The sequence below is a fragment of the Pipistrellus kuhlii genome, unplaced genomic scaffold (assembly GCF_014108245.1).
Source record: "Pipistrellus kuhlii isolate mPipKuh1 unplaced genomic scaffold, mPipKuh1.p scaffold_m20_p_2, whole genome shotgun sequence".
NCBI lineage: Eukaryota > Metazoa > Chordata > Mammalia > Chiroptera > Vespertilionidae > Pipistrellus > Pipistrellus kuhlii.
Window position 1 is genome coordinate 180,024,547 of NW_023425515.1, and position 14,840 is coordinate 180,039,386.

At 59.5% G+C, this 14,840-nt stretch overlaps 2 protein-coding genes across 5 annotated transcripts; one reads left to right on the top strand and one right to left on the bottom strand.

Moving 5' to 3' along the window:
• Positions 1 to 3,286, bottom strand: GPR3 (G protein-coupled receptor 3). The gene is made up of 2 exons (XM_036446451.2): positions 3,086 to 3,286; positions 1 to 2,048 (listed from the first exon to the last, which is right to left on the bottom strand). The coding sequence occupies exon 2, from the start codon at positions 2,038 to 2,040 to the stop codon at positions 1,051 to 1,053; it is 990 nt and encodes a 329-aa protein (XP_036302344.1). The 5' UTR covers positions 2,041 to 2,048; positions 3,086 to 3,286; the 3' UTR covers positions 1 to 1,050.
• Positions 3,287 to 10,497: 7,211 nt separating this feature from the next.
• On the top strand, positions 10,498 to 14,422 carry CD164L2 (CD164 molecule like 2). 4 transcript variants are annotated; one of them, XM_036446452.2, is made up of 6 exons: positions 10,501 to 10,689; positions 11,104 to 11,271; positions 11,368 to 11,439; positions 11,956 to 12,000; positions 13,443 to 13,587; positions 13,854 to 14,422. In XM_036446452.2, the coding sequence occupies exons 1-6, from the start codon at positions 10,602 to 10,604 to the stop codon at positions 13,867 to 13,869; spliced, it is 534 nt and encodes a 177-aa protein (XP_036302345.1). In that variant the 5' UTR covers positions 10,501 to 10,601; the 3' UTR covers positions 13,870 to 14,422. The 4 variants fall into 4 exon arrangements, with proteins under 4 accessions (XP_036302348.1, XP_036302345.1, XP_036302347.1 ...); XM_036446453.2 differs by having other exon boundaries at positions 10,502 to 10,689; positions 14,107 to 14,422; XM_036446455.2 differs by lacking the exons at positions 13,443 to 13,587; positions 13,854 to 14,422 and adding an exon at positions 12,588 to 12,792 and having other exon boundaries at positions 10,498 to 10,689.
• Positions 14,423 to 14,840: the final 418 nt, after the last annotated feature.

Genomic DNA, 14,840 nt, shown 5'->3' on the forward strand with positions numbered 1-14,840 from the left:
TATTACAAAATCAGTTTTTATTGAGGGCTGGGGCAGGGGCAGGAATAGGGAATGCACTGGGGGCCACACCCAGATTGGCAGAGAGGGTCAGGTGTTGGCTCGCATCCTGCCTCCTCGAGGGCACCTCAAAGGGAGACCTGGCTCCCAGGCCGTGGCTGTGGCGCTGGACACCAGGCTAGAGAGTGGGGTTGGGGTTGCCACGTTTTAGCCTGGCTGCTTGGCCAAGCTGGTGTTCCCCAAACCGCCACCAGAGGGCAGCAGGCCCCCAGCGCAGAGGAATTCTCGGTTGCTCAGGTGATGGCTTCTTAAAAAAATAAAAAACCAGAGGCTGGTGTGTTCCCCTCACAAACCCCAGAGGGGCGGGCCTGGGGAGAAGGTTCTGGTTTATGTGATCTCTTCAATAAAAAATAAGCGGAAATAATAACAAAATACGTGGTTTCTCTTTCTCCCTTTCCCCCCCTCTAGGAACTGAGGTCAGAAATGGGGGCGAGGGGACTGGGAGTACCCTGGTATGGCCTGGATTTCAAGGTGTTGGTCTCTTTTTCCCCCCTTTTACCCATAAATAAATCCATTCATAAATAAATAAATAGATAAATAAATAAATAAATACTAGATATTCTCTTTGTGCTCACACATCTATATATATAGATAAATCTTTCTTTCTTTCTTCTATGTAGGCAACTGAGTGGCTAAATCTCGGACTCTAGCTAAGAAACTCAAAAGTAAAGTGACAGGATCAAGGTCAAGGGAGGGAGAAGCCCAGGGACTTGAAATGGCACTGAACAGCACCCAGCAGCATTCTGGATCTCCAAGCCAGCTGGGCTGTGGGACTTTTCCGAGTGGAACCCTGACCATCGGAACATTCTAGAACCATGGAGCCAGCCGGGCCCTGCAGAGATCTGAGCGGAATCCTGTGAAACACCCAATGTCCCAGACCTCCAGAACTCGCGGGGTCTTGGGGGTGCGGAGCTGGAGGTTGGAACAAAACCCTGGAGGGCCTCCCACTCTGGAATTCTGTGGTGATCAGGGTGAAGGGTCACCAGGACGCGGCTAGACGTCGCTGGGGGAGCGGGACCGGAAGGGGATCTTGGACGAGGAGCAGCAGCAGCAGACGGCCCACAGGACCTTCTGCACGTCCTGGTTGCGGAAGGCATAGATGACGGGGTTGATCATGGAGTTATAGGTGGCAGGGAGCAGGGTGAGATAGGTGTAGAGAGACGGGGAGTGGGCATCGCCCAGCAGGCAGTAGACGGTGAAGGGCAGCCAGCAGGCGGCAAAGGTGCCGAGCACCACGGCCAGGGTGGCAATGCCCTTGCGGGTGGCCACGTAGTGGGAGGCGGGCAGCAGGTGCCGCTGAAGGGCAATCTGCTGGGCGTGGCGGCAGACGATGCGGCAGATCTGGGCGTAGAGCTGCAGCATGATGCCAAACACCATGAAGAAGGCCACGGCCAGGACCACCAGATGGTTCTTGGAGAGCGGGTAGACCACGCCGCACGTGGTGGGGGCGTCCAAGCAGTTCCAGGCCAGCACGGGCAGCAGCCCCAGGCCCAGCGCGGCCCCCCACACGAGGGCCAGCATCACGTAGGTCCGAGTCATCGTGGTCTCGGAGTAGTAGGTGAGGGCGTTGTACAGGGAAAGGTAGCGGTCCACGGTGATGGCCAGCAGGCTGCCGATGCTGGCGGTGAAGGCCATCGCCAGGACGCCGACCAGCACCAGGGTCATCTCGGCGGAGCCAATGCAGAAGACAGCGGCGAAGTGCAGGACCAGGCCCAGGCCTGCCAGCAGGTCCGCCACGGCGAGGCTGCCCACGAGCAGGAACATGGGGGCCCGGAAGGCGGGGGTGCCCGCGATGATGGCCACCACCAGCGCGTTCTCGCAGGACACCAGGGTGCCCGAGATGCACAGCACCACATCCCACGCCCTGGGTGAGGGCAGCGGGGCGGCCGGGCCCGTGGGCCCCTCTGCCAACCCCATGCTGCTCACGTTCACGTTGCCTGGGCCGGCCGAGAGCCACGCCAGGGGGCTGCCTGCACCCCACATCCTGGCACCTGTAGGAGAAAGGCCCTGTGAGAGGTTGGCACGGCCAGGATAGGTGCTGGGGAGGGGGGTCAACAGGAGCTGAGGTGCCTCTCTGAGTACTTGGTCTCTCTCCACAAGATGCTCAGCTGGTCCCAGGGTCTTGGCCCCCCACTCATGCCCCAGGATTCCCTCCCAGGTCCCCAGGCCAGCACAGGTCTCTTTTCCTGGGGACCCTGTCCTAGGATCTTCACCTCCCTTCCAGCTCCCTGCGTCCTGCAGGCCTCTTCCTTCCACGTGTGTGGCTAGCGCCCAGCCAGATGAGGGACTACCACCAGTACTAGGAGATGGGAACTTGTAAGACCCAGGAGAGGCTGGGAAGGCAGGGCTGGGGGAGGGAAACGCATCCCAAGGCTGAAGACAGCTCTGCTCCCTCCCATCCATCTCGGGAGGATGACGAGGATGACGCTCAGTTTCTGAGCCTCTCCAGACCCCTCAAGATCCTCAGACCGGCCGGCCCCAGGCCCCGCCCCTAGGGGGTGCGGGTGAAGCTCTGGCCAGCCCCCACCAGCACTCCTAGGCTAACAACACCTGGGAACTCGGCTCCACCCGCACACATACAGGCCGGACCCCTCTTTCTGCCCACACCCCTGGGTCTTGGGAACAGACACCCCCAGCTGGAAGCCTGGATGCCCGAGGCAGCAGACCCCGCCAGCCCAGACACCTGGACCTGGGGCCTGACTCCGCCCCTGCCCGGAAGTCTGGGTCCCTCAGCCAGACACCTCCTCCTTCCCAGACTCCCAGGTCCCGTCCAGCCGCCTCCTGCCAGCCCGACCTCAATGACCATCAGTCCCCCCAGGGCCTGGGGTCCTGGTAGGAGTGCTCACCCCCCGCTGGGTCACCGTGCCCAGGGCGCTCAGCACCCGGCGACCGGGTCCCACCTGCTCGCCCAGAATCTGGGTGTCAGGTCTTGACCTCCGACCCTGGCCCGCTGCCGGGAGCCTGACAGCCGCCCCAGCGCCCCGCGTGCCCTCCGGACGCCGGGGACCGCGGCGGGGACCCCACTCACCTGTCGGTGCGGCGCGGCCGGGCCCGCGGGAAGGCTGCGGTCGGGTCTGGCGGCGCAGGGTGTGAGCGGACCACGCGACCACGGCGAGCCCCCCGCAGCCGCGGGAGCAGCGGCGTGAGTCACCCGCCCGCCCCGCCCCCGGCCCCCGGCCCCCGGCCCGCTGACGTCAGAGGCCGGCGAGCCAATGGGCGCGGCGCGCTCGGGCGCAGCGCGCGTCGCGAGGCCCGTGAGCGCGGCCCGCGCGCCCGCTCCCCCATTCATAAAAAGCGCCGCGGCCCGGCCCCGCCCCCCCGGCCGGGCGTCCTTGACGCCGCCCTCTGCGGCCCGGGGTTCGGGCGCGGGTGGGGGAGCCGGGAAGTGTCAGAGGGGCTGCGGGGGCGGGAGGGCCGGGGAGGGGCCGGAGAGGCGGGGGTGATGGCCCTCAGGTGGCCGAGGAAGGCGGATGAGATCCAGGTGACGGAGGCCCAGTGACGGGGCTGGGGCCTCCCCGGTGAGGGGTGAGGTGACGTGACAGGGAGCCTCGCGGGGAGGTGGGCGGCAGTGACGGGGCGAGCGTGGTGACAGGATCTTGGGGGATGGTGGCTGAGGATGCTGACGTAGAGGGAAGCCTCCAGGGCAACCATTCCAGGGTGAGGATGACGGTGGCATGATGGGCCCGGAGATCCCAGGGCGGCAGAGGCAGTGGCAAGGGAAGATGGAGTGTTCCGGGGATGGAACTTGGGGTCACCCTGACCTGTCACGGTACTGAGGCACTGAGGTGACAGAGCTCCCTCAGTGAGGGGGCTGTGGGGTGCTCGGGTGAAGGTAGAGGTGACTGGTGAGGGGCCCAGGGGACGGACAGGGTGACAGACAGGGTGGAGGGTCTGGACGGAGGTGAGCAGGCAGTAAGTGCTCCAGGGCAGGTCTTCATGACGCTGAGGCTGTCTAAGAGGCTGGGCGACCTCACTCATGTCAGCTCAGCAGCACCTTCACCGCACAGGAAGGCTGAGTCTGGCAAGATTTCAAAACCTGAATTATTTATTCAAGAATCTGGAAAGCCAGCAGCATGGTGTGTATGGGGGGAGTGAGGGGCGGGGGAGAACTTCCCCGAAGCAGCTGGAGAGAGGGAGCCAGGAAGAACTTGGAAGCAGAAAACCCGGCAGCTCAGTCCCAGGACAGGCCCCTCTCCACCGCCCATCTCAGCATCCTGGCAGGGGGCATGGAGAAGCAGCCCAGTCCTCCCCATCGCTGTCTGTCCCTCATCCCAGGTTTCTCCAGAGGGGACAGATATGGCCGGTCCTGGGGGAGAGGAGCGGCCTGCACCTCCTCTAGCTTTGATCCAGGCCCCACTGAATGGGGGAGGAGGGAGGAATCGGTTAGGGCTTTGGGTCCCAGAGACACCCAGATTCCAGGGCCCCCCCTGACTTCTCCCGAAACACAGCCCCATGCAGTTGCTCGTTCGTGTGGGGAAGGAGGGAGGAGGTGGGGGGCCAGGGAGAGGGCTGGGCCAGGAAAGAACGCACTCAGATGGATACCGTGAGTTTAGGGTGCTTAGCAGACAGGGGTGGTCAGGAGGGTAGGCTGGACTCAAGCCCCAGAGCCTCCATTTCCCAGCTGAGTGACTTGGGATGACTGTTACACTCTTTGTGTCTGTCTTCTCGTCAGCAGATAGGAGATGTTCCTATCTACTCATAGGACTGCTGGGAAGGGCCTGGCACGTTGTCAGTGCTGGCTGTGTGGGTACCAACAGCATATCTGGCAGGACATCCAGGAGGCACAGGTATACAGATAGTGACTGAGGTCCAGGGGTAGATGGTACCACCTAGGGGAGGAGGCAGAGAGTAAGGAGCCTCATGGAACCCCACCATGAAGGGCACAGACTGTGGGTGAACATATTCCTGTTTCTGGGCCTTTGCACTGGCTGTCCCGTCTGCCTGGAACCCTTCACCTCATTAAGGTCTCTGCGCCCAAGGCACTTCTTCCGAAGCGACTCCGCTGACCGGCATCCTAGATTAGTGCTCTCCTCCAGTGCCTGGCAAGTAGTAGATGGTCAACAACTATTTTGTTGACTGGATAATTAAACTAAAAAGCAACATCTAGAAAAAGAGAAGGAAAACAGAGAGCAGTAATACCCACGGTGCCAGGGAAGGTGGGGGTGTCAAAGAGAAAAATCTAGGGGCATCAGCACCCCAGGACTCAGGTTCCCACTTCCTCCCCATCCGAGCTGGGTCCCAACAGCTGTCCAGCTGGTCTCGGAGAACGGTGAAAGCTGCTGGGAGGCTGGCCAGTGTGTTGGAGACTGTCTTCTGCTATTCCGAGTGGCAGAGATCCTTGTTTATTCATAAGTTATTAATTATCTCATGAAAAATATGCACAATGACCACAGATTAAGTCACTGCAGAGTCTTTACTCCTTTTTGCGCCAATATCGGCCTTTCCTGTAGCCCGGCCTCCTTCACTCTGTTCTTGCATTCCACTCGCTGTTTTCTTGGGGTATTTTGCTTCTGTAGGTCATGTCCTGCAAGCTTGTGCTTGGGTCCATTTTTCTTTACATTCAAGGAATCACAAATAATGTCAAAGCCAGTTGTTTTACCACCACCAAAGTGGCTTCTGACTCCAACCGTAAGCTGGAATCTGGGCCGAAGCCGGTTTGGCTCAGTGGATAGAGCGTCGGCCTGGGGACTGAAGGGTCCCGGGTTCAATTCTGGTCAAGGGCATGTACCTTGGTTGCAGGCACATCTCCAGTAGGGGATGTGAAGGAGGCAGCTGATTGATGTTTCTAACTATCTCTCTCCCTTCCTCTCTGTAAAAAAAATCAATAAAATTAAATAAATTAAAAAAAGATGGAATCTGGCTAGTTTGTCCCAACTTTCTGTCTTAGCTACCACTGCCTTCCCAGCGGGGAGGACGTCAATGGCTAAGTGGTTGATGAGCCAGTACTTCCTGGTCTGGGGAGTTTCTGGGTCATTCATGGTGGAGGCGGGTCCTCAGGCAGGCAGGGAGGGGAAGAGTGCAGTGACATTTCTAACCCTGAGATCCCAGAGACCCCAGTGGGCCTATGGATTTTCACAGGCACACTTCCACCGCCAACGCTGCCACCGTGCCGACAGGCTAATGGAGGCCATCAACGCCAACCAGGCCTCTCTTCTCCAAAGATCTGCCCTCTAGAGCAGTGTTTCCCAAAGTGTGGTATGCACACCCCCAGGGGGTACGCGTTGCACCGGAGTTTGGTGGGGATATGCACTGCCCCGTGCTTAGCTGCGCCTAATTCTACGTTCTCATGAATACGAGGGGTACTCAGCATTAAGAAAATTATAGAAGGGGTACACGTATGTCAAAAGTTTGGGAAACACTGCTCTAGAGGAAGAGGCAGCCCTTCCTTCTCTCTCCTCCTCTGCTCCAGCTCCTCGCTTCCCCCCACCATCAATGCCTTCTCCAATCCTTTCCACCTACCAGTGCTTACCACAACTCTGCATCCCAACTTCATAGATGAAGCCTGTAGGAGCAGAAAGTCTTGCCCCTAATTACACAGCAAATGACAGAGCTGGATCTGAAGCCAGGGCTGTCTGTAACCAAGTCCGGTGGGCCTTCCCATGCTAGCTTACGGCCACCATCTCCCCAGAAGTGACATTTGGCCAGGAATGACAACACCTGAAGTTCCCCAGGTGACCAGCAGGTGGCTGTGAGCATTCAGTTCCAGGTAAGACTTCCCAGTGGGTGGAGGCTCTCAAAGGAGGTTTGTGTGAGTGAGACAGACCCGGGTAAGGTCCACATAAACGCCTTGGCCAAACAGAGGATCTGGGCTTCACCAGTGCAAGCATTCTTAGCACAGACCTATTCACTCCCTGGGCTCAGGCTGGAGTGGGTGTGCGGTGGAGAGATGATTTGGTCACATCCTGCATTTTCCACGTTCTGTATTTATTGAGCGTCTGTCATTTGCCAGGCATTGTTCTAGGCCCAGAGGACACAGCAATAAACAAAAATCCCCCAAATTCCTGCCTTCTTCTTGGAGCTTCCAGCCTAATGGGGGGAGATGGACAATCGCAATCAGGTGCTCAATATGGTATTGAGTAGGGACCCCTTGAGGGTCTCCCAGAGCAGTGGGACAGACAAACATGCACACAGACAGACACAATATGGTACAGTGTGGTTATTTCATAAACAACTACTTAGCCCTATGTGTGCTGGGAATTAACTACGGAAGAACATAGACACTTTTTTTTTAATCCTCACCCAAGGATTTTTTTTTTCCCCATTGATTTTTAAGGTGAGAGGGAGAGTGGAAGAGAGAGGGAAAGTCAGAGAGAAACACCAGTGTGAGAGAAACACATTGCTTCCTGCACATGCCTCCTGCAAAAGCCCAACCAGGGCCAGGGCTGGGGAGGAGCCTGCATCCAAGGTAAGAGCCTTTGATCAGAACCGAGCCCGAGACCCCCTTGGTCCACAGGCCAGGGCGCTGTCCACTGAGCCGAACTGGCTAGGGCAGAAGACAGACATTTTTCCTGCCTTCATGGGACTTACAGCCTAGGAAACAAATGAGTTTTTTAGGTTCTGAAGGGAAAGAAGGTGTCATCATGTGACATAACGAGGAAGGGAGACCACGGAGGGAGTCCTTTGAAGAGAGAGCAGAAGAGTTTCGAGGAGTGAGCACAGCAAGTGCAAAGTCTCTGAGGAGGAAACGTGTTGAGGGAGGGAGAGGAGGCGAAGGAGCTGAGGGTAGGAATTGAGCGCAGGGAGGTGGGTGGGATAAGGGGTTGAGGGTAGGGAGGGGAAGAAGATCATGTAAATCATGGAAGCCATTGGTGGGCTGATGCAGAGAGTGATGTGATTTGACTTCCATTTCAAAGGATTGCTCCGACTGCTAGATGGGGAACAGACCTGAGTGGGGAGCAGAAGGAGGAGCCCCGCTAGGAGTCCTGCAGTCACCCAGGCAGGAGATGGTGAGGAGGGGTGTAGGGTGCAGGAAGCAGATGATTCGGATCTACCAGCGAGACCAGTGCTGCAACAGCTCCGCCCGGCTCTGAGGCAGGCGGAGGGCTTCCTGCAGGAGGTGGCCTGTTAGCGATGTCATGAAAGATGAGCTCGCCAAGCAGATGGAGTCGGGAGAGAAAGAGGGCTCTCCGGGACAGAACAGCTAGAGGATAAAGGGGAGGAGGTGTAAGGTGCAAGGTGTGTTGGGGGAGGGGCTGTTCTATTTTCTTGGGGGACAGGAAGGTGTTGGGGTCAGCCCCAGACATGCTGGGGAGACTTACAGAGCCAGGAACTAAAGGGCTGTGGAGGCCAAGCCATGATTCACTGGGAGAGACATGGCCGCATTCATGGTTTCAGTAGAGCCCTGCACGGTGAGGGCCAACTTGGGGAAGGGCCCAGAGGCTGAGACAGGGAGGCCAGCAAAGAGAAGATGCGGGGCTAGGATCAGGGAGATATGAGGAGGCAGGGGGTGAAGATGAGACCATGGCTCCCAATCGGGTGACAGGGGACAAAGGGACCCTCCTGGGTGGGGAAGAGGGACCAGATGGTTTCAGGGGCCTGAGGTACTCAGGTGCCCAGGAAACAGATGGACCCAGAGGGGAGAGCAGCCTCTGGCCATTGGATCCTGGGCTACATCCTGACACACACACACACACACACACACACACACACACACACTGTAACCATGTGCCCCTGGGCAGGTGATGTCACTTCTGAAACCTGCAATTGGGTGATAACACAGCCCATACCAAGAGGGTAGTGGGAATTAGATGAGAAGCTACAAGGAAAAGCTCTTAGTAGGATGTACATTCAGCTGGGGAGGGCGCAGGAGGCTGAAGATGGAGAGATACTTGTTTGCTTTCAAATGGGAATTGATGGCAGAGGAATGGCTGAGCTGACCCTAGGAGAGGCAGAATGGGGTTCCAGACTGAACTGGGCCACTAGCGATGAAGGAGGAAAAGAAGCAGAGGGGGGAAGAAAAGGAGGGGGGACAGGAAGAGGAGGCCCTAGCTGGGGTGGCTCAGTTGGCTGGCATTGTCCTGTGCACTGAAAGGTTGTCAGTCAGACTCCTGTCAAGAGCACATGCCCGGGTTTCAGGCTTGATCTCCAGTAGGAAACGTGCAGGAGGCAGCAAATTGATGTTTCCTTCTGAAAATTAATAATAAGTTTTTTTTAAATATATATCTTATTGATTTTTTACAGAGAGGAAGGGAGAGAGATAGAGAGCTAGAAACGTCGATGAGAGAGAAACATTGACCCCCTACTGGGGATGTGCCCGCAACCAATGTACATGCCCTTGCCCGGAATCAAACCTGGGACCTTTCAGTCCGCAGACCGACGCTCTACCACTGAGCCAAACTGGCTTCAGCTAATAATAAGTTTTTTAAAAGAGGCAGAGGAGGCATTCTCTAAGGAACCTGAGAAGTGGCAGAAGTGGGAGAGGGACCAGGAGAGGTCGGTGCCAGGGCAGGAGTCAAGGCAGAAGGGAAAGTGTGAAGAGGCTCACTTGCCCAGAACCATGAGGCCCGTGACTTGGTCAGAGGATGCAGTGGGCTGGAGGCAGACATGGTGCGCTGAGGGGCAAAGAAAGGAGGCTGCAAAGGTCGAAGCCAGGCCAAAACCGGTTTGGCTCAGTGGACAGAGCATAGGCCTGCAAACTGAAAGGTCCCAGGTTGGATTCGTATCTTGGTTGCCGGCACATTCTCAGTGGGGGGTGTGCAAGAGGCAGCTGATCGATGATTCTCTCTGATCCATGTTTTTAACTCTCTATCCCTCTCTCTTCCTCTCTGTAAAAAATCAATATGATATATATATATATTTATAAAAAAAAAAAAAGTCGAAGCTAGGTGGCAGCCAGAGCCTGGGCCAGCGGAAGCGGGTCCGCAGGGGGGCCTGGTTGGAGGGTGCACTTCACAGGGTCCCGCCGGCACCCAGCCTGGGCGGCAGGAAAGCGGCCTTGTTGCCAAAACCGGTTTGGCTCAGTGGATAGAGCGTCCCCCTGCGGACTGAAAGGTCCCGGGTTCGATTCCGGGCAAGGGCATGTACCTTGGTTGCGGGCTCATCCCCAGTGGGGGGTGTGCAAGAGGCAGCTGATTGATGATTCTCCCTCATCGATGTTTCTAACTCTCTATCCTTCTCTCTTCCTCTCTGTAAAATATCAATAAAATATATATTAAAAAAAAGAAAGTGGCCTTGTCTCAAACACAGATTTTACCACTAACCCTAACTACACAGTCACCCTTTCTGGGCCTCCGCCTCCTCACCTGTGAAGTGGGCACACCTCCTACCCCGCAGTTTCCGGGAAGCTGCCCTGGCCGCAACCAGGACCCGGTGGCGGGGGGTCCTGGACCCGCCCTCTTTTGTCTGAGCCCCGCCCCTGACCGCGCCCCACTGCCCACACCCTATATGGCCCCGCCCAGGCCCCGCCCCGCCTCCTGGCTGCGCCGCTGGCCCCGCCCAACGGCCCCGCCCCCGCCGCCCGGTCTGGTCCGCACACCCCGGCGGAGCCAGCCCAGAGGGGACGCGCCGCACCAGCTCTCCGCCGACCCCAGCCCCGCCCCGCGCCCATGGCCGTGCCGGGACCCCGAGCTTTACGGGCTGCGCTCTGCGGCGGCTGCTGCTGCCTCCTCCTGTGTGCCCAGCTCGCAGTGGCTGGTAAGGCGGGCCAGGGGCTGGTTAGGAGCGGGCAGGTGGTGCGCCCTTCGTCCAGCCGCCCATCCAGGGGCATCAGGGCTGGGAGGAGTGGAGAGGAGTGCAGGGCCCCAGGTGGGTAAAGGCCCTCTAGCTGTGTGTGGTGCCCGGTGTAAGTACATAGTAGGGAGCTTCAGGTGCGTCTGGGGGAGGCAACTTCCAGTGTATCTGGAGCCACAGGTACAGGCAAAGGAAGGGGACGCTGGGTGGATGTCAGGAGGTGCTAGGTGTGTGCTGTGTGTTTGTGGAAGCTCCAGGTGTGCCGTGGGGATTCAGGGAGCCAGGTGAGTGTGTGTGTGTGCAGATGGGAAGCGGCACGGTGGTAAGGAAGGGGGGCTGCAGCTGGGATCCAAGGAGTGGCTTCCACCCCGCTCCCAGGCAAAGGAGCTCGAGGCTTTGGGCGGGGAGCCCTGCTCCGAATGAACATCTGGCCGGCGGTGCGGGGGACCTGCAAGCAGCTGAAGCTCTGTGAGCACTGCGTGGAGGAGGACAGGGCGCACAACCTCTCGGGCTGCGTGTGGGAGCAATGTCAGCCCGAGGAGCCAGGTATGGCATCCGGCCCTCCCCGAGGTGAGCACCCCAGTTCTGAGCCCCAGGGCCTCGGCCCCTCTCCCCACGCCTCCCCCTCACTTCCTCCCACAGGACACTGTGTGGACCAAGCCGAGGTGGCCCAGGAAGGCTGCTCCGTCTACAACCACTCCGAGTCGTGTCCAGGTAGAGGGGCTCCCCCTGGCCTAAGCACAACTGGGGGGCGGGGGGAGGCAGCGATGTCCCCAGACAGAGCCTGCCCTCCAGGAGAAGTTCCTCTCTCGGGGAGCGGACCGTGCCTGTGGGCACCTGAGTCTGGTTTCAGTCCTGCCTTTAGCTCAGAGAGCTCCTTCCCTCTCGGCCAGTTTCCTCGTCTGCAAACGGGCTCAGACGGAGGATACAGGACAGGTGTGCGGAGCTGGCGGCGGGGCAGTTAGCTCTTCTCAGTTAAAGCACAGTGAGGACTCCGGAAGCAAACAGGGAGGGCTTTCTGGGGGAGGTAGCAGGAGATGGAGAGAGGGCACATTGGTGGAAGGAGCTGCATGAACTCAGGCCTGAGAGGGTGCTGGGTGGATCTGGGCCTGGGACAGAGGACCGAGGGCCTGATCTGGTTCAGAAGCCCTGCTGTTGGCCAGGCCTGGGGTCTTGATGGGAGGTGGGGGTTGGGAGGGCTGGGTTTTTATGGATTCCCCGTCTCTTTAGCTGCCCACCACCACCCTACCCATGAGCCGAAGACAATCACAACAGGTAGGTACCGCCTAGGGGAACTGGGCAGGGGCAGGACCAGAGGTGCAGGGAGAGGCAGGGCTGGGCTCAGGCACTGACAGGCTTTGTGACCTCAGACCTGTGACTTCTCCCTCCAGCCTGTTTCCATGTCTGAAATATTGTCTGGGCACCACCTTCCACTGCTGCTGTGGGGGCTTATGACAGGGTGTGTAGCCCCCACTTCCCTGTCTGATGGCAGGAAGGAGATAAGCAATGATGGTTCCCATCCCTTCTCCCCAACGCGGCTTCTGAGAGTCAGGGTGACCAATGAGCGTATGGCTCAGTTTGCCAATGAGATGCCCACTGTGACCACCCACTGGTCCAGAGAGGGTCACAAAGCAGGTCCCCAGCAGCACAGAGGCAAGAGCCCCACCCTGGGGCCCCCCCTGCCCCTTGGGACCTGGAGTCCAGCAGGCTTGGCGGCGATGGCCGAAGAGGCTCTTGGTTAATTAAAGCCAGAAACGTGATCTCGGAGGCTGAATTATTGATGGTCATCTCCCTCCAGCTCAGGCCCCAGATCAGTCTGGTCTGGCTCATTTCTGCCCTCCTCTCTCCTCTGCCCCAGAGAGGGCTCCCTCAGCTGCCGCGGGGACCACCTTTGCCCTTCGCATTCTCAGCCCTCCTAACACAAGCTACACCCTCTGGGGAGTGGGCCCGCTCCCAGAGGGCCCTGTCCACTCCCCCAGGCTGATCTCCCACCACCAGCCCTGCCCTGCCCTGCCCTGGCACCGGGCCCAGGCCTGAAATCAAATCCCTATTGAGAGTCGATGGCTAAGGCTCAGGCTGACAACCATGGTCCCTGCGGTGGGGCTGGGAGGGGTTAGGGGACACCGTGTACGTCTGGACCACGTCCTAACTGTGAGGAGACTCTAGACAGGGCTGGCCCTCAGGACCTGGCTTCTCCCTCCGACATGCATCCTCTAGCCTCCATCTGTCCACTCCGCGTGGTAGACGGTGTGTGGGCCTCGCTCCCTCCCTTTCTAAGGTAGGGTTCTGACCGGGGTAGCTCCAGGGTCCCAGAAGTCCTGGGAGGAGACCATGTCATCTGTACCTGGACTTTGAGCCTCGAGATCCAAGGTCAAAAGGGACCTGGATGTCTGAGTCCTGGGTCCATCCTCAGCCTCTGGGGCCAGGATGGCGGGGAGTCTGGAAGGGAGCTCGGTCGCCATCTGATCTGTGTGGCCGGGAGGCAGAGAGGGTGTGAAGCGCATCCAGACACAGAGCAATTCCGGAGCAGAGCCAGGGCTGCAGTGCCCCTGCCCCCTACCCCCAAACTGCCCACAGGACCCTGCTAAGGCCCGCTGCTCCGGCCCCCAGAGTGAGGACTGGGGCCCCCGAGTGAGGACTGGGGCCCCCAGGTGTGGGTGACTGGGTAGGCCTGGGGTCCCGGTCCTCAGTGGCCCGCTATGACTCCCACCCTGCAGGGGGTCCTCCTGTCCCCGAGGCCCACAACCCCGGCTTTGACGGGGCCAGCTTCATCGGAGGCATGGTGCTGGTGCTGAGCCTGCAGGCCGTGGCCTTCTTCGTCGTGCGCTTCTTCAAGGCCAAGGACAGCACCTACCAGACGCTGTGAGTGCCTGACCCGCCAGCCAGCCAGCCAGCCAGCCAGCCAGCGAGGCCGGCTCACCCCCGCCCGCTCCTGCCCCTGGGGTCCCTCTGAGTGACAGCGTGCTGTCTTCCCTAAAGGCAATGACTCCCTCCCAGTGTCCCCCGTGTGAGTTACCCCTCCCCCCTCCAGTTGTGGGGTTCTCTCTGCCAGGAACTGGCTCAGCCCGGGCCTGGTTCTGAGCGCCCTGCTGAGCCCGCTTGTCTCTGTTCCCTCACGCTGCCGGCAGGGAGGAGAACCAGTAGGTGACAGCCCGGGCGCGACTCTGGCCTTGGCAGGACCCGGGCTGTGTGTGCTGTTTGGTTTTCCTCTGCGCAGGGGAGCTGCTCAGGGCCCCCGTGTGCCGTGTGTGCTGTGGGGCGGGTCGCTGCAGCCTCCAGCAGATGTTTGCTCTCCCGGCTGCTGCCTGCTCTCTGGGGTGGGGCCTCGGCCCGGCGGAGGCAGAGCCCCCTCCGAGCTCCCTCCATGTCTGGCCTCTGCAGAATCTGACCCCCTTCAGGCCTGGATCCCACCCTGAGGGGAAGGAGGACGAAGCGGTGGCTCTCTCCGCCCCCTCGGGGGCCCTGGGAATGGGAAAAACTTTGGCCGCCAATGTCTGGCCCCTGAAGGCACCGAGCGGTCTCGGTGTCAGCACCTGGGCCTGGTACCTGCAGCTGAGAGCATCGTCAGCCGCCTCCTGTCTCATCCGTCATCCCCGTGGGCCCCCTCCGGTACCTGCTTGGCACTGGGGCTGTGCCCGCCTCTTCCCACAGGCCTGGCCTGGCACTGCCCCGAATAAAGGAACTCTTCCCAGCTGTGCTGTGTGTCCGGGTCTGGGCTGTGCGTGCATTGGATGGGGGGATGCCGCGGTGAGAATTCAGCCTTGGGCGGCTGCTGTCACCTGTGAAAACATGTCCATCTGTTGTATGTGTGTAACCCGCCCCTCCCCCGCCCCCTTACAGATAAGAGCACAGGGACTCAGGAAGATAAGCATGCTTGCTCCAGATCACACGTGGGACGGGGCAGGGCGGGGCTGGAATCCAGGTTTTTCTAGCTCCAGGTGAGCCGTACTTCAGAACTCCCAAGCATCTTCCCGGCTCTCTCCTCCGAGATGGAGGCTCCCCATAACTCTCAGCAGCCACTTCCTCACTCAGGCCCTCCGGGGAGGCCCCTCCAAGCCCTCCCTCCCTCCCTCCCCTGGGGCCAGAAGTCTTCCTGACTAATAGCATCTCCCTCT